General features: G+C 51.6%; 1 protein-coding gene across 1 annotated transcript; it reads left to right on the top strand.

The window, feature by feature from the left end:
• Window positions 1–12,116: 12,116 nt before the first annotated feature.
• Window positions 12,117–13,032, top strand: IUM83_19227 (uncharacterized protein; the record flags this gene model as incomplete). Its single annotated transcript, XM_067944271.1, has 2 exons — window positions 12,117–12,203; window positions 12,280–13,032. The coding sequence occupies 2 exons, from the start codon at window positions 12,117–12,119 to the stop codon at window positions 13,030–13,032; spliced, it is 840 nt and encodes a 279-aa protein (XP_067787619.1).
• Between the last annotated feature and the right edge of the window lie 3,969 nt (window positions 13,033–17,001).

Genomic DNA, 17,001 nt, shown 5'->3' with positions numbered 1-17,001 from the left:
GACACAACCGCACCACCTGTAGAGAGGTTCAACGCTGAACTGGGATTCGAAGCTCAAAGCCGAGCCAAGTCTCACCTACGTAAATCACGGCGGTCATGTAACGTCGTAAAAAGTCCAATACATAAGCGTAAAAAGCATCGTAAAAAGTTTTTCGACGCTGAATTTTCTTGACGCTTTCATCAGAGAGATGGAGAAACGTGTGGCACCCCTAGTGTTGGCGTCGATAAATATTTTACGAGACTTTTTACGATTATGTATTGGACTTTTTACGACGTTACATGATTGCCGTGATTTACGGTAACCAGCCCAGCGCAACGGCGTTGCAAGACGGGGCGTTGCAGCCCCGCAGCCATGCTTTAGCTTGCGAATCACCAGAACAGGGTGAATTGATCCCGAACGCGGTGGAGCCGAGCAACTTACACTAGTGACATCGTAGGCGGCCTCAAGCTGCGCCTGCACCAACATTGGGCACGAGCAACTTCCAAGGTGAAGTCGAGCTGCTGTACGTATATGATACGGAAGGCAACACGCGTGTTGGCGCATCTTCGTTGTTCTTGCGGGCAACGCGCAAAGACAATACGGTGGTCGATGCTGAGCCTCAAACTGAGTTCTCCAGCCTGGGGTTGCTGAGCACTCAGTGAGCAGCAGGCTCGGCGAGGGACAACACAATACATACACTCTCAGCAAGTCGTAGGATCCGCCACGCAAGCTGTAGTGTTTTTCTGACTTCGATGTTGGTTCGTTCAGTATTTTCCAGGTGCTTGCCGTACGTGAGCTTAAAGTATTAAAATATTAAAATAAGCTTACCACCATTTTGTTTGGAACGCGGTTCGTTTGAGTGGCCGTCAGGACCTCGTTTTCAAATCAAAAGCGAATTTTCTAGAAGACGCCGGCAGTGCGTTGCGAAGAGTTGTCCATTTAGTAGTGTACGATGTCAGAATTGAAGCCAGCTTCAACGCGTTCACTTCAAGAAGCTCTAGACGTAGCGAGCAGCGACGGGGGACAGATGGTGGCAGCACCATCCGTGTCTCGAAGTTCAGCCGTGAGAACGAATCGTCCGATCAAATCCAAAAATTGCGAAGTGAACACACGCGGCTTGTATCAATAAATACACGTACCGCAACATTACGATCACTATGACACAATCAACCGATTACAGTATAGCTGACCATCGGATGGTACTCCAGATGTTAAACGCCACGTGGTCAACATGGACCGACAATCCAAGTTGACGCGCATGACTCGTAAGCGCTTATAAGGACCGAGCCAATTCACCATTGGCCCGACTAGATTTGATTACTACAGTAACTGAGCACTGTACGTAACGTAATACCTTCAAATCTGATTACCTATCATTAACTGTGTAATAGTTTTTCTTGAACTGCAGTACTACTGCCGTCTTACCCCGCATACATGGCATGCGCGTTGTAAATGAATATAACACTGAACATGTTTTGTATTCGTTTATTACACCTATGTGTTATTGTAGTGGGTCTAACTTGACTCACTACTTTAGCTTACACGTTGCGCTACGTGGATGAGGAAGCGTAAGGACTTAGTACTTACTTGAGTTAATTATATTTGAATACACAAATATAAGTTAAATAAGAAGGGATTCCAAGTGACTTAGATTAGGTAAAATGAGAACTGTATTGTTTGTAAATTGATCTTCCTCCTAAATCTGCTAAAACTGTTTATCATCTATGAAAGGGGTTGACAGCGGCTGGCTGTCAGAGCCCCGCCAATATGAACGTCTCTAATTGGTAGAAAGATGCTGCTTTCTACCAATAGGATTTTTGGGTACGTGTGGACCACTCATCGTGGTGGCCCACTTCAATGTATCCATTGGTATGACTTACACCAAGGTGAGGAAGTATCTAAAACTTTTAACAGATATCCTATCTGTTAAAATCACAAGTGGCTTGTAGCCACTTGTACGTGTAACCCCGTTACACCATCCCCCCCCTTAAGGTTAGATGCGCGGGGTCTCCACACGTCAATCTTCGGAATTGACCATTCGTCAATTCTCCGCGTTTGGAGAAGAAATCCGCGCTCATTCAACGATGAGCGCGCCCCAGAAGAAGTCCACAAAGTCGGTGGGGAGTCATCTCTCCATCGATGACTACGTCGAGCGCCAGAAGGCGAAGTATGGCGACGTCGTCGACTTCGACGACGACGATGAAGACATGGAGGACGAGAAGGACTCGTCCTCAAAGCGCAAAGACTCAGTGTCGAGCGAATCGCTCCACCCTCATGCTAAGAACATTCGTCCGTGTGAAGGGGACGAATCGGACGCTTCGAGCTCGAAGCGTTCGCGAACTTAGAGTGATACCCCACTCGCTTCCGCTGGGGCTCTCAGTTCTCCGAGCGCTGCTGCTGCAGCGCGTGATTTCAAAGCTCAAGGCTCTCCGCGCGCTGCGCCTGCAGCGCGCGATCCATGGATGCCGTCCGCGTCCGAGATCGCGGACCGGTATGGGAACTCGGTACCTCCGAATGAGGTGCCGCTGTACGTATGCAGCGCCATCAAAGATGACGCTGTGGCTGTCGAGCTGCACTTTGATGCGGAAACGCATCAAAAGCGTGATTACTACATCGGACTCTTTCATGAGCTCCGATGGTTTCAAAGCAAGAAGACTTCTTCTCGCAGCAAAGTGCCCGAATGGCAGGCACTTTGTCAAAGCTGGAACGCCTTTGTTGAAAACTTCAACAAGAGGCCGAGTGCTTACCGTGATCGGATTAAGCAAGCGCGTGATCGCTTCGAGACGTACTCGAAGCGTGGAAAGCTGGAGCAACTTTATGTTGCTGTTGAGGAGGCAAATGTGCCGTGCGCTGTGCCCGAGGGCATTCAGTGCGCGAAGTGCTTCCCAGGCGCGGTCCGCTTGGGCGACCGCGACCTGAACGGGTACACGTCATTCCGTGTGCCCGAGAGTCTCAAAGAGCTCCGTGCTAAGTTCTTAGCACGTGAGGGTTCGGGCGCTAGCGATGACCGCAGCGCTCGCACTACTTCCGCTGCGCCAGCGCGTACTGCTCCTCGTACGCCCTCACCATTTCCGGAACGTCCTCCAGCAAGACGTTCCGCGGCTCCCATGTATCTCGATGGGGAGGAAATCCTCTCCAACGAATACGAAAACGAGCCCCTTGAGGGTTCGTTTTCGGGATACGATGGTCAACAATCCGCTCAACAATCCAGCGGGTTGAGCCGCGGGCGTCACGGATCGGCGGTGGCGGGGGTGAGAACACGCCCCGGGTATGATCAGCCCCGGGCTGATCAGTATGCGCCTCTCCACGATCGGGTGACCGCCGTGGAGCGTCGGCAGGGCGCTGAGTTCGCCGCCCTGAAACAGGAGCTGGCGAACGAGAAAGCCCAAGTCGCGGCGGTCTCGCAGACCGCCTCGAATATCCAGGTCGAGCTGGGGACCCAGATGAAGGGGTTGCTCCAGCGCGCGAACGCGCTGGAGGAGAGGCTGCTCGTCGCCGAGGCCAAGTCCTCCGCTTCTGCCTCGGCTCCTGCCGAGGCTTCGGGTCAGCCGAGCTAGATGGCTCGTGCTGCAGGTATGGCTTCAGCCGTCCGACGTAAAAGGTCGGATGGAGGCGCATGCTAGACGGTAAGCCTAGCGTGTAAGCGTTGCCGTGCCGTGCCAACACAGTGAACGGCCCGATGAAGCGCGGAGCAAGCTTACTTGCTCCGAAATCTGAAACTGCATGTTTAGGCATGTTTTGAGTAGCTAACAAAACTAATGAACTAACTTTGAATTTATTTGTGTTGCCCCTGCCCACATTGTCTGCGTTCAGCTTCTGTTGATCAACAGAAGCTGCTATTGCATCTTGGACAAACCGAATCACTGCTTGTCTTTTGGTAAGGAAGTTTATTGCATCCGAGCTGAAGTCATTCAGCTCGCTCTCACTAGAGGCCCGGCCTCTGCGTGGTTCTTCGCGGTGTCTGCGCCCTGCGCAGACCCGTGGTCTTTGTCCTTGTTGTTGGAGGAGTCTGCGCCCTGCGCAGACTCATGTGGTTTGTTCATTGTTGCAGCTGACACTGTGCAAGTGTCAGCGGTTTTCTGCGGCTGCTGTTTTGCAGTCGTAGATCCTCCCCCACTTAAAGTGGGAGCCATCACTCCGAGTAAACTCGGTAGACGTGGATGCCGCATGGCATTCACGTAGAACGGTGTATGCCCGGTCGAGGCATGCACTGAGTTATTGATGGCAAACTCTGCCATCGATAAGCACTCGCTCCAGTATTGGAACGAGTGAGCGTAGCTCTTCAACATATCGACGAGCACGCGATTCACGCGTTCGGTTTGACCGTCCGTCTGCGGATGATCCGCAGTCTACATGGAAAGCTGGCTCCCAAGAAGTGTAAACACTTCTTGCCACAGGTTCGCTGTGAAGCGCTGGTCTCTGTCCGACATGATGTCGGACGGTATGCCATGGTGTTTGAACACCATGTCGACGAGCAGACGGGCCGTTTGTTTCGCTGTCACCTCTGCCGGCACCGCAGCAAGATGGTACATCTTGCTGAAACGGTCGACGAAGACCACAACACCGGTGTTCCCTCCGTTGTCCGGGGGAAGACCAAAGATGACGTCCAAAGACATGGACTTCCAACACTCCGACGGAGTCGGAAGTGATTGCAAAGGAGCCTGCGCGAATGGCGCAGGCTTTACGCGTTGGCATACCTCGCAAGCACGGACGTACTTGCGCACCCACTTATACTGGTGGTGCCAGTAGAAGTCGCGCGTGAGAAGGACGTGTGTCTTCTCACGTCTGAGATGTCCCGTAGTCGGGGCATCGTGATACTCGTACATGATCCTGAGTCGCAGGTCATGGTCATTTGGCACGACAACGCGATCCGCGTTGTCGTCGACTGCATTGTAAAGCAGTAGTCCGTCGTGCACACGAAAGTGGTGTGCACGCGCTCGAAGGTGCTTGGGCAGCTGCTGACGGGACTTGTCAGAAGGCGCTGTGCCATAGGCCAGCAAGAGCTTCGTGTCCGCGTCGTGCGCGTACGCGGCCTTCACATCGTCTAGCAGAGACGATGTGGGTTTGTTCGATCGCGTGACGTCAATGGTATTGACGTCAGCAGCTTCTGCGTAGTCTGGCCGACGTGATAACGCGTCGGCCACTACATTCAATCTTCCGGGTTTGTATTCGACCCGGAAGTTGTACTCCGCAAAGAATGAGAGCCATCTCGCCATTCTTTGTGATATGTGTGGCGACTTCACTGCGGTGCGCAGTGAAGCATGGTCGGTGTAGACCACAAACGGTCTACTTCCAAGCAAACACACTCGGAACTTCGCGAGTGCGTACTTCATGGCAAGGGGTTCCTTGTCATGTTCTGGATAGTTGCGCTCAGCTGGCTTCAGCTGACGCGATTGGTAGTAGACGACACGATCATGGCCCTCGTGATCGTGCTGCATCAACGCACATCCGATCGCGAAGTCGGATGCGTCGCATACGACGTGGAACGGACGATCTTGGTCAGCCACTGCCAAGATCGGTGCCTCAGTCAAGCCCCGCTTGACTGCATCGAATGCCTTTTGGCAATCGGTTGTCCAATTCCACACAGCTTCCTTCTTAAGAAGCTGTGTCAATGGGCGGATCTTGCCCGCGTAATCCTCCACGTACATGCACAAGTACGTGACCAAGCCAAGGAACTGCCTCAGTTCCTTGACACTTGAAGGCGTTGGCCATTCATTGATCACTCTGACCTTTTCCGGGTCAGGGCGAACACCATTCTTCCCTACGAGACACCCGAGGACGGGTATCTCGCTTGCCCCGAAGATACACTTCTTCAGGTTCGCGTAGAGCTTATGCTTTCGCATAAGCTCAAGTAGCTTTTGGAGATGCACCCGGTGCATCTCAATCGGTCTTCCCGTCCACAGCCCGGCTGTGGATAAACACATCATCGAAGTAGCTCGGTGCGAAGTCGCGCACCGAGCGCAACAAGTGCGTCACGCACCTGTTGAAGGTCGCAGGGGTATTCTTAAGCCCCAGTGGCATCACTAGCCATTCCCAGAACATGCCGCTTGGCGTGCTCACTGCCGTGAGAGGGATATCGCTCTCACGCATTAGGATTTGATAAAATCGATCTCGCAAGTCGAGAGCACTGCAAACGGTGCTCCCGGCCATCGAATCGATGATAACATCTTTTCGCGGTATCGGCGTCTGCGCCGGTACCGTCGCATCGTTCAGCTTGTTGTAGGCATGAACGATGCGCCATCCGCCCTGTGGCTTTTTGACACAGAACGTCGGAGCACTGTACGGGGACTTCGATTCCCGCACTTGTCCTGCTTTGCGACGACTTTCAAAGAAGTCGTCGATTGCTTTTACTTGCTCTCGCGGCAGTGGCCACTGCCGCGTGACACAGTACTTCGTGCCCGGCACGAGATCAATCTTGTGCTGAATGCCCTTATCCTGCGGAAGCTCCGCAGGAATCTCTTCCGGGAGTACGTCTTTGTACTCCCTCAACAATTCGTAATAGGGACTCGACTTCAGCGAGTCCCAACCTCGTTCCTCGAAGCGCTCTCGCTTCGTCTTCGCACTGAGAGTGTCTTCACACTCAGTGGTACTTCCCATGAAGAGCTGCCTCAGCTCTTCGCTCTCGCTCGCCGTTCTTTCGCTGTCCGAAAGAACGCAGACTTGCTCGATGCGTCCATCGTGCAAGTCGCGCGTGAAGCGCTTCCAACATGGCTGGAAGCGAAGTCAACTCCGTCGCCGTCATCGGAGGATTAGCGAGTTCCATCTCTCATACTGGAATCCAGTATCGGTGCGCGTCAAGACGCTTAGCGTCTCAACGCCCGGCGTCACCGCCTCAGTCTACTCAGTAGACTGTACTCGTGGCGTCTCGGCCCCGGACCGAGACTTGTGCAGCGTTCTCCGCATGCGCTGTCTTCTTGGTGTGCGGAGCCGGGCTCCGCACAGTTGTTCTTCTGGTCCAGGCCCGGCCGTGGACAGTTGTTCGCCGGCGGACCCTGTCCACGGGCGCGCGGTATCAAGCCCGGCTTGACCGCATTTTCCTTCATGCAGCCCGGCTGCACGGCAATGTGTCCCTTCGCCGGCAGACCCTGTCTGCGGGCGCGCGATATCAAGCCCGGCTTGAACGCATGGCGCTTCGTCGTGAAGCCCGGCTGCACGACAGCATGCAAATTGCGTCAGTGCGGTACGTTTGCAACCGTCCGCACTGTTTGCAGCGTCAACTCCCGGAGTTGACACGCCTTCGTCACCTCGACGCCATTCATTGGCGGAGCCCCTCATGACCGAGGGTGCGTCGGCTCCCGGAGCCGACGCGTCGTTGTCGACTTGACCTCTTCGGGTCAGGGACTGTCCCTTACACGCTTGAACGTGGGTATTGGTTCCTGGAACCAGTACATCTTTTTCTTCTGACGTCAGCAGCATTGCCGACGTTGGTCTCACTCGTGCGCGCCCTCGCGCACTTCCTGGGCACTCCAGGACAGCAGCATTAAGCGCTGTCTCGACTGGTGAGCCGCCCGCACCTGCTGGTGTGGGCGCTGCGGTAACAGCGCCATCGCTCTCTGTTCCGCTGTCGCGGCCGAAGCGCACGAGCGTGCGCTTCTTCCAGTCTATTACCGGATCATGCCGTGCAAGCCACGGCATGCCCATTACCACGTCGAACTTATCGTCCAGGTCCAGTACGATAAAGTGTTCGACAAACACTCGTTGTTTGTACGAGAAGCGCACGTTCACGACGCGCTTCTCGGTCTTCACGATGGCACCTGTTGCCAGTCGTACCTCCAGAAGGCTTCGAGGTACATTTACCTCCTCGAAGTCAAGACTCGACAGGCTTCGTAGTCGAACAAAGTTGTTCGAGGCGCCTGAATCTACCAAAGCTCGAAGAGAGCCACTCGCTCTATTCGAGTAAACCTTCAGGATGACTAGGTTCGGCCTGTCATCTTGTTTCTTGCAGTGAGATCTGGTCTCACTGGGGGATGCAGTCCTCAGTGTCGCGTGACCGATGTCGGCACGCGCGACTGCATTACCAGTAGGGCGCCCCGCGCCTACTGGATGTTCGCGTTTTTTGTTGGTCCGCGGCGATGTCTAGCATCGCCACGACGGCCTCCTCCAGGGACATGGGAGCTGTGCACTCCCGTGCGAAGTGACCGATCATTCCGCAACGGAAGCATCGCACGTTGCCTCCCTGCTGCTGGTAACCAGCAGTTGTTGCGTTCGAGAGGTCCATTGGTTCTGGACCTCCCGTCCTCGCTACCGGGCGCGGTTGCGGCCTCGGCACGTTCACATGCAGTTTAGCCTGCCGCATGCTAAACTCTTCTTGCATGGCAAGGGCGATTGCAGCTTCGAGAGTACTCGGGTACTCTCGGAAGAGATAGGTCTTCACGGGCCCATCTCTAAGTCCCTTCATGAACGTGACGACCTTGGTCGCCTCGTCAATCGGGTTAGTCACGATATTTGATACCAAATATCGTGCGCGCTGCGCGTAAGCATGGACGTCGTGCTTACCTCGAGGAACTCCGCCCTCGATCGGAACTCGTTTTGCGGGGGCTCAAACGCTTGTTTGAGCTCCTCTTTGAACACTTCGTACGTGCTGAAGCACGTAGGATCGGAGCGTCGGCGTCCATACGCCCAACACCTTGCGCGTCCGCCAAGGCAGGACATGGCGAACGCGACCCTCGACAGCGGATCGACGATGCGTCGAGCCGCTATGGCTGTGTCGAGCTCGACAAGCCATCGGAGGAGAGGCTCGCCCTCTCTTCCCACGTAATTGCTTACGCTCAATTTTAATGATTGAGTACGCGGTGTCGTCCCTGACGACGCCGTCACTGAGGAAGCAGCATCACGCTGCTCCTTCATGATGAATCCTAGAGTAACACCATGTTGCTCCGTCGGCGATAGCGTACGCAGCATCGTAGCTATCACCGCTTCTCCAATGACTGTTGACAGTCGTTGGAGGGCTTCCCACTCTGGGTCAGACATGTGGGGGCAGTCGGCGCGTGCAACATGCGTTGCAGGCGTGTTGGAGCTCTCCATGGGCACCTCCGTGCTCATGGTGTTCTCGGCTCCGCGTTCGTACACCTCGTACGAACGTCAAGCAGTCGGCGGTTGGACGGACTACAAAGTGCTACCAGGTGTAGTGGGTTTAACTTGACTCGGTACTTTAGCTTACACGTTGCGCTACGTGGATGAGGAAGCGCAAGGACTTAGTACTTACTTGAGTTAATTATATTTGAATACACAAATATAAGTTAAATAAGAAGGGATTCCAAGTGACTTAGATTAGGTAAAATGAGAACTGTATTGTTTGTAAATTGATCTTCCTCCTAAATCTGCTAAAACTGTTTATCATCTATGAAAGGGGTTGACAGCGGCTGCCTGTCAGAGCCCCGCCAATATGAACGTCTCTAATTGGTAGAAAGATGCTGCTTTCTACCAATAGGATTTTGGGTACGTGTGGACCACTCATTGTGGTGGCCCACTTCAATGTATCCATTGGTGTGCCTTACACCAAGGTGAGGAAGTATCTAAAACTTTTAACAGATATCCTATCTGTTAAAATCACTAGTGGCTTGTAGCCACTTGTACGTGTAACCCCGTTATAGTTATACATTGAACTAATGTGTGATCTCGGACGAAAGTCGTGGGTCCAAGAATCTAACTTGGTTGTTTAGGCCTGACCCTCCTAATCAACTGGCCAGGGTTTAAACCCGCCTGTGTGCAGTTCACATGATATGTGGCTTTAGTAACGCGTCTTTCTTTCCTCGGTGGCTGCGTTGAAAACGCAGGTTTTCTTTGATTAAATATATGTTTACTTAAGTGAAAGTTCTTTAGTAAAATGCGCGTATATTGCTATTAGACGATAAAGCCCTCCACCCTCACGTCAAAGTATGTCCGTAAGGGAGCTAAATACACCGTCTGTACTGGGTTGTTGACACTATACTGAAATCTCGATACCAGTTTGTTCTGCTCGTCCACAGTACTGACCTCGATGTTCCAGTTATGCTTGTGAGCAGCAGCATAAAGCTCGAGTTCAGCGGGTCTTGTGTGCCAGCTAGCATGCCTTCTATGTAGTCATTATCGAAACTACCATCTAGATCAGACAGCGTCTTCATGTAGTTCGTCAGGTCGTTCACGAATTCAGCAACATGCCAATATCGTGAAGAAAACAGCAGAACAAGCTCGTCTTGCAATCATGTGGTAGATACCACGACGGAGCTGCGATATCGAGTCGCTCTCTATCATCCGCATCCGTTTAGATGCTTGTAGTGTTCATTCCAAACTTCCATGTCCACATCTGCAGCAAGCAGATGTGAACATAGAAGGTGCAAGGCATCGGGGGGAAAGTCTCGCTTCGGAACAAGTCCACATAGTGCACAAGCCCGCTTGATGCTGTCTACACTCTTTGGTGCCACCCAATCCAATGTCCACTGAGCTACAGTGGAGTAGCGAGGCACCTTGGGGTTGCCAGCTTTCGTTTGAAATGCAGGCTCCTTCAGTGCGCGACACAGATAGTCGTCGTATTGGTCTCTGTAGTACTCTTGATAACTTCTGTTGACAGCCACGTCGTGGGGTTGTAAGATGATTGTCATGTTTGATGGTACTACCAGAACAAAGACGTTGTATGCCTCAAGTCGCTTGGAATCAGCAAGCTTCACATGACCGTCGTATGCGTCAATTATGTAAAGCACAGGTTCGCGGTACAGCTGCGTCTCCTTCCTACCACACACCACCCTCAGTGCGCGGTCAAGAAGAATATCAGCGCTCCACATGCCAGTGGCATTGACATCTTCCATGACACCAGGCGGGCACGTTGGCTTATTTTTCAACTTGGAGAACAGCAGTTGAGGTGTCAGCACCTTCCCATCTCCCGTTTACGTGAACGTCACAGTGAATCGTCGATGACTGGAGCCGCCTTTCCGAAGGCGGACATCGCGTGAACCCCACGTCGTGATCATTGAGTTAGGTTCTGTCGGGGTTATCCGCACAAGTGGCTACAAGCCACTTGTGATTTTAACAGATAGGATATCTGTTAAAAGTTTTAGATACTTCCTCACCTTGGTGTAAGGCACACCAATGGATACATTGAAGTGGGCCACCACAATGAGTGGTCCACACGTACCCAAAAATCCTATTGGTAGAAAGCAACATCTTTCTACCAATTAGAGACGTTCATAATGGCGGGGCTCTGACAGGCAGCCGCTGTCAACCCCTTTCATAGATGATAAACAGTTTTAGCAGATTTAGGAGGAAGATCAATTTACAAACAATACAGTTCTCATTTTACCTAATCTAAGTCACTTGGAATCCCTTCTTATTTAACTTATATTTGTGTATTCAAATATAATTAACTCAAGTAAGTACTAAGTCCTTACGCTTCCTCATCCACGTAGCGCAACGTGTAAGCTAAAGTAGTGAGTCAAGTTAGACCCACTACAATAACACATAGGTGTAATAAACGAATACAAAACATGTTCAGTGTTATATTCATTTACAACGCGCATGCCATGTATGCGGGGTAAGACGGTAGTAGTACTCCATTTCAAGTAAAACTATTTCACAGTTAATGATAGGTAATCAGATTTGAAGGTATTACGTTACGTACAGTGCTCAGTTACTGTAGTAATCAAATCTAGTCGGGCCAATGGTGAATTGGCTCGGTCCTTATAAGCGCTTACGAGTCATGCGCGTCAACTTGGATTGTCGGTCCATGTTGACCACGTGGCGTTTAACATCTGGAGTACCATCCGATGGTCAGCTATACTGTAATCGGTTGATTGTGTCATAGTGATTCGTAATGTTGCAGTACGTGTATTTATTGATACAAGCCGCGTGTGTTCACTTCGCAATTTCCCTGAGCAGGTAAAAAACAATGGTGGCCGAGGACTACAGCTCCGGAGGGCAAACTAATGAGCCTGGGCAGAGTGCACACAAACGACGCAAGTGCACATACGCTGTTCGACGGGTAAGCTGCCTACAAACTGGTGCGGATACTGCAACTCGATCGATTCAGGCAACGTTTGTTGCTTTCTGCCTCTATGTAGGAGGAAGTCATAGAGTTGCGTCAAGAGGTTCGCAGGCTCGAATCGCAGGTGGCCGTGCTGAAGATCCGGTCACCAGAGCCTGGGCAAGAATCCGACGTTGACGCCATGCTCAAGCAAACCAAAGAGGAGAACGCGAAGCTGCGCGACAGTGCCAGGAAGAAGCACCTCCAGGTGGCTGAAATACAATCGGCTGTGAGTCGGTGTCTCGTAAGTGTATACACGGAGACCTTGTCTTCGAATCTAGAATTCACAATGTCTTTTGCAATAGGGAAATCAGCGAACCCACCCGCTCTACACTCGCATTTGCCTTCCGAAGGACGTGAACCAGCGCAGGGCCAAGCTCATGGCTATTCGAGAGGAGAAACTTCGCAACGGCTACAATTTCGTTATGGACCCCAGACACTTTGTGGATGTGGATAAGACAACGTATTCGGACGAACTGTTTGAGTCTGAGGAGGGCGATTTCTGCGGTGTGCGCTTCGAAATTGTGCAATTCCCTGGAGTCAAGTCCGTGAAACAAGTGTTCGACGCAGCCGTGTATTATCTGACAAATATGGAGATCAGTATAACCGAGCGGCTGGGCCACATTACGGTCAGGGATGACTACGATTCTGTTGACGGTAGCATGTACAATGCACGAGTGTTGTCGAGTGTTCGAAATGGTATCACCATGGAAACAAGTTCGCTGCTTTTCCCAAAGATGGATCTGGAGGAGAAGTATGGGATCGTGGCGATCGATTCTGTTGATGAAGACAAACTCTATCCGTACAACCCAGCCAAGCGTGTCCGTAAAGATATTTCAGCAACTGTCGTCTTTAGTGCGAGAAGAAAACCATCGACGAAATGTAGCGGCTGTGAAGACGAACTTGTAGTGACCATGAGAGGCTCGGCATTCTTGCGAATTCACCGACCTCAGTTCCCAGTCCCGGATGACGCGCTGCAAGAGCTCTCCACTGGCATAATGGCGTGGGGTGACGTCATGGTCAAGACAATCCGCAGTATTGTCTACGGAACTTGCTAAAGTGCGACGATTTTCGCTGTAGTCACCAGTGAAGGCCACAATAGACATCATCCTGCTTACGAAGTACATGCACATCGAGACTACGTAGTGTTGATTTGCAGTTGTACGATTGCTGTGGAATCCGCACAATACCTAGTATTACTGCTGAGGTAAAACAGAGGCAGCAAATGATTGGCAAATACAGGATTTATCATTTCAATGAATAAAAAAAAGAGGTTTTCATGACTGGTGGACTGCATTGTTAATTAAGCCCATGGTGTTGCTGCATAAATCTAGTTCGCCCAAGAGTGAATCTGTGCATGTACAAGTAAAACGGCGCAAAATGACGTACCCCCAAAGCAGCTGTGGTTGTTCTTCGGTGATTGCATTTTGCACGAGCAGCTTAAGCTCATCAAAGCTGTAACGGGAGTTATCTAAAAAGGAAGTTCGCAATCGTTCCAACATCATCAGAAAACTGGAATACCCTTGCAAATCGTGTGAAACAATGACTGCGCTGCATAGTGGTTCTCTATTTTTAATGGAGAAGAGAAAACACTCAAATTGAAATTCTTGCAAGAACGGCCGCTCATACCAAAGGCGCGGCAATATGCGATGGCGCTTTAGAGTGGATTCGGCGCACTGTTCAACGATAGAACGAATGCAGCAACTCCTCTCCTCGCAGGAAAACTACAATTGAAGTAAGAAAATATGCAAGCATAATGTAGAGTGTATCGCACGTCTTACCAGGTAAACACTTGAATTGTCACTCGAAACTGCACCAGCGCTGCGTAAAATAAAGTGATCGCATCTCCATGTCGGCAGAGGCGAGATATCTAAAACTGAATCACGGGCGATGGTAGTATATATAAGTAACTGGTGTCATCAGACGTGTTATGACGACCAATGCGCTTGAGAAAGCAAATTGAATTCTGATGGCAATGCAAAACATGAAAGCGGCGCTAGCTATTCCAGCGCACACTGCTGCCAGTGCCTTAGTGGACCTACTGGGTACCTTGGCGTCTTGTGATCCAGTCACCCACCTTGAGCTCCAGCCCCTCACCCTTGTCCAGCCCCGAACCTTGAAGTCTAACGACTCATCTTGAAATCCAGCCATCGTGCTGGACACCAAGGCTTCGGATCGCTTCCTGACTTCGGGTCGCGGCCTGTCGCCAGGATGAGTTGCAGCCTGACGTCAGCGACTCGCTGGCTGTGTTTGATAGATTCTCAGCGCCACACCGCCCACCAAAACACAGTCCAGCAGGATTGACGATACCTGTTACTGTTGTGACTCGTTCTGCAGACCACACAGAGTGCAAAGCTGTGTGTCGTTCTGCAGCGCAACATACTCCTTCACTTTGGTCGGAATGTCTGCCAACATCACTGCTAAGGGCTCCCAGGAGTCTTCAATGGACTCGAGTCCCATCCACGAAATCAGCAACTCGTGTTGTTCTGAGACCTCGTTGAAACGGTGTTGGAGAATGGCTTCCACTCCAAGTACAATTCCTTGTTGTGCAATGTGTTCTACCAGCTCTTCCGACATGTCAAGACTGGGATCATGGTAGAATTTCAGGCGCGATCCGTGAACTTCATGGACAGCGCGCGTCAACAGGTGACGTATCATGAACGAATGCGACTTGACCTCCTCCACTTGAAAAGGTCCGACCCACCGGACTAGGAGCTTGCCACTCTCGAGACGTGCGTCCACACGAGACCATAGGACGAAATCGTCGGCACCGAAATTGCAAATTTCTCCTTTCTTTTGCGCTTGTTGATAGAGTCGACGCCTCTCTTTGCGATCAACCACTTCCATGTGCATCACATGAAGACTGTCACGGAGTCGGCTGAGAGATTCTTCCACGTTGCCCAGATCTATGTGATGCAATGGCGGCGCAGCCTCAGGAATCAAACAGGTGTCTAATGGAGTCATGACGGGCAGACCCGTGAAGAGCTCCAGTGGCGCCTTGTTGCCAAGTGACGCAACAGCACTCTGATTCAAATTGGCTTGCACAACAGGTAGCAGAAACTCCCAACTGCGCGTGTCCAATCCCAATTCCAGCAATAACGCACGAACAACTTGCAATAGGTCCCGGTTGATGCGTTCCACCGTACCATTGATCCACGGCGAATATGCGGGCACGAAACTTTGCATTCCACGTAGTCGAGTGGCCAATTCGTCCATCACTAGACTCTTGAAATGGCTCCCATTGTCTGAGACCCACTTGGCCGGAAGACCAAACCGTTTGTGCCAATCCAATATCGCAGTAACAGCGACATCACTGGTTGGAGAATCACAGGCGATCAGCTCGCAGAAGTGAGTCAACTCGTCTTTGAGAACGAGAACGTACTTCGTACTCCCGTAGCTGTCCCCCATCGAGATATAGTCCATGTGGAGCACTTCATTCCTCTTGGTAGCTGTTTCTGTCTCCGACCATGGACGCTGAATCAGCTTTCCGCCTTTGATATGCTTGCAGAGGAGACAGCCGTTGACAAATCTCGTCACCACTTCGCGCGCATTGTCAATGGCGTACGAACCCTGCAGGTGGTTTAACATCACCTGGATGCCTCGGTGTGCTTGGATACCACAATGAGCCACAACTAGTACTCTCGTCAGCAAATCCTTCGCCTGCCGAGGAATCCAGACCTTGCCATTGACATATTGGAGACCCTCTCGTTCTTCCGACGAGACTGGCAATGAGCGACGATAGCGCTGTTGTTCTTCACGGACAGCGTCTGGGGATGGCCATTCAAAACCATCATCTTGTAGAGGACGTAGCTGACTTGGTAGTGCCTGACTGCGAGTCCTCGCAGCCTTGGTCTTCAACACCACCTCCACGTCCTCACGTACTGGCCACCTCGACACCAAATCCGCCCAATGATTATCCTCGCCATTGACATGCTCAATTAAATAGCGAGTTCCAGAGAGCTTCATCGCCCAGCGCTGTAATTTACCTCGAACATGCTTCTTCAGATCACTGTCCGGGCAAAATATCTGGATCAGGTTGGCATGGTCAGTAAAAATACGGTATCCAAGTGGTCGATGAAGTAAATACTCGAGCTCCGTTGCTGCGTAGACCACTGGATATGCTTCTTTCTCCACTACGGACCAATGCAGCTGTGATCCTTTGAAAGAACCACCCTTGCACACCAGCAGCTCGTGACTCTGCTCATGAATTGGGATGCCCTCCTCCCAATTTTTCACTTGCGTGAGGATGACAGCCCACCCATTGGCCGAAGCATCCGAGCTGAGGCACACTACGGCATCTTCATCCGGAAACGAGAGCGTGGCCGAGCTTGCAAGTCGCTGCAAGAAGGCTTTGTAAAGCTTGACTTCTTCTTCACTCCACGAAATAGCCACGCTAGCAGCTTGGCGTTTACGCCGACTCAGTCCCTGCATCACCGCATCAAACTTGGCCTGCAAAGGGGACACCGCCCGTCCATAATCCACGACAGAGTCTCTTAGCCAGTTTGCAGCACACAGGAAGCGTTGAAGCTCAGCAGCATTAAGCGGAAGCGGTAACGAGACCAACGATTCAACACGAGCCGGGTCGTGCGTCACTCCACTTCCATCAATAACCTTGCCGCACCAACTAACCTTTTGCTCGTAGATGCTGCTCTTTTTCACGTTCAGCTTCAGGTTAAGCTCTCGCAGGCGTGCGAAAAACTTCTCGAGGACTTCCAGATATTCCTCAAAGGTTGAAGCGAACAGAATAATATCATCCACGTACACGAGCAAATGGTCATTGATTAGGTCAGCAAATGCTTCTTGCATGGTCGACTGGAAGTGCAGCGCAGAGTCGACTCCTCCCTGAGGAACACGCGTGGGCGTGAACACCCCTTGGTCAGTTTGGATACTGAAGCACTCACGACTGTCTTCATGCAACGGCAGTTGCCAGAATCCCTTGAACATGTCAAACTTGCCAATAGCCTTGGCCCCCTTCACGCGGCTTGAGACTACGGACAGGTTTGGAATGCTTGCTGCTATCGGCACCG

This window comes from Phytophthora cinnamomi (genome assembly GCF_018691715.1).
Source record: "Phytophthora cinnamomi strain GKB4 chromosome Unknown Contig59, whole genome shotgun sequence".
Taxonomy (NCBI): Eukaryota; Oomycota; class Peronosporomycetes; order Peronosporales; family Peronosporaceae; genus Phytophthora; species Phytophthora cinnamomi.
The sequence above is the reverse complement of the archived record's forward strand: the minus strand, read 5'-3'. Positions and strand labels throughout refer to the sequence as shown.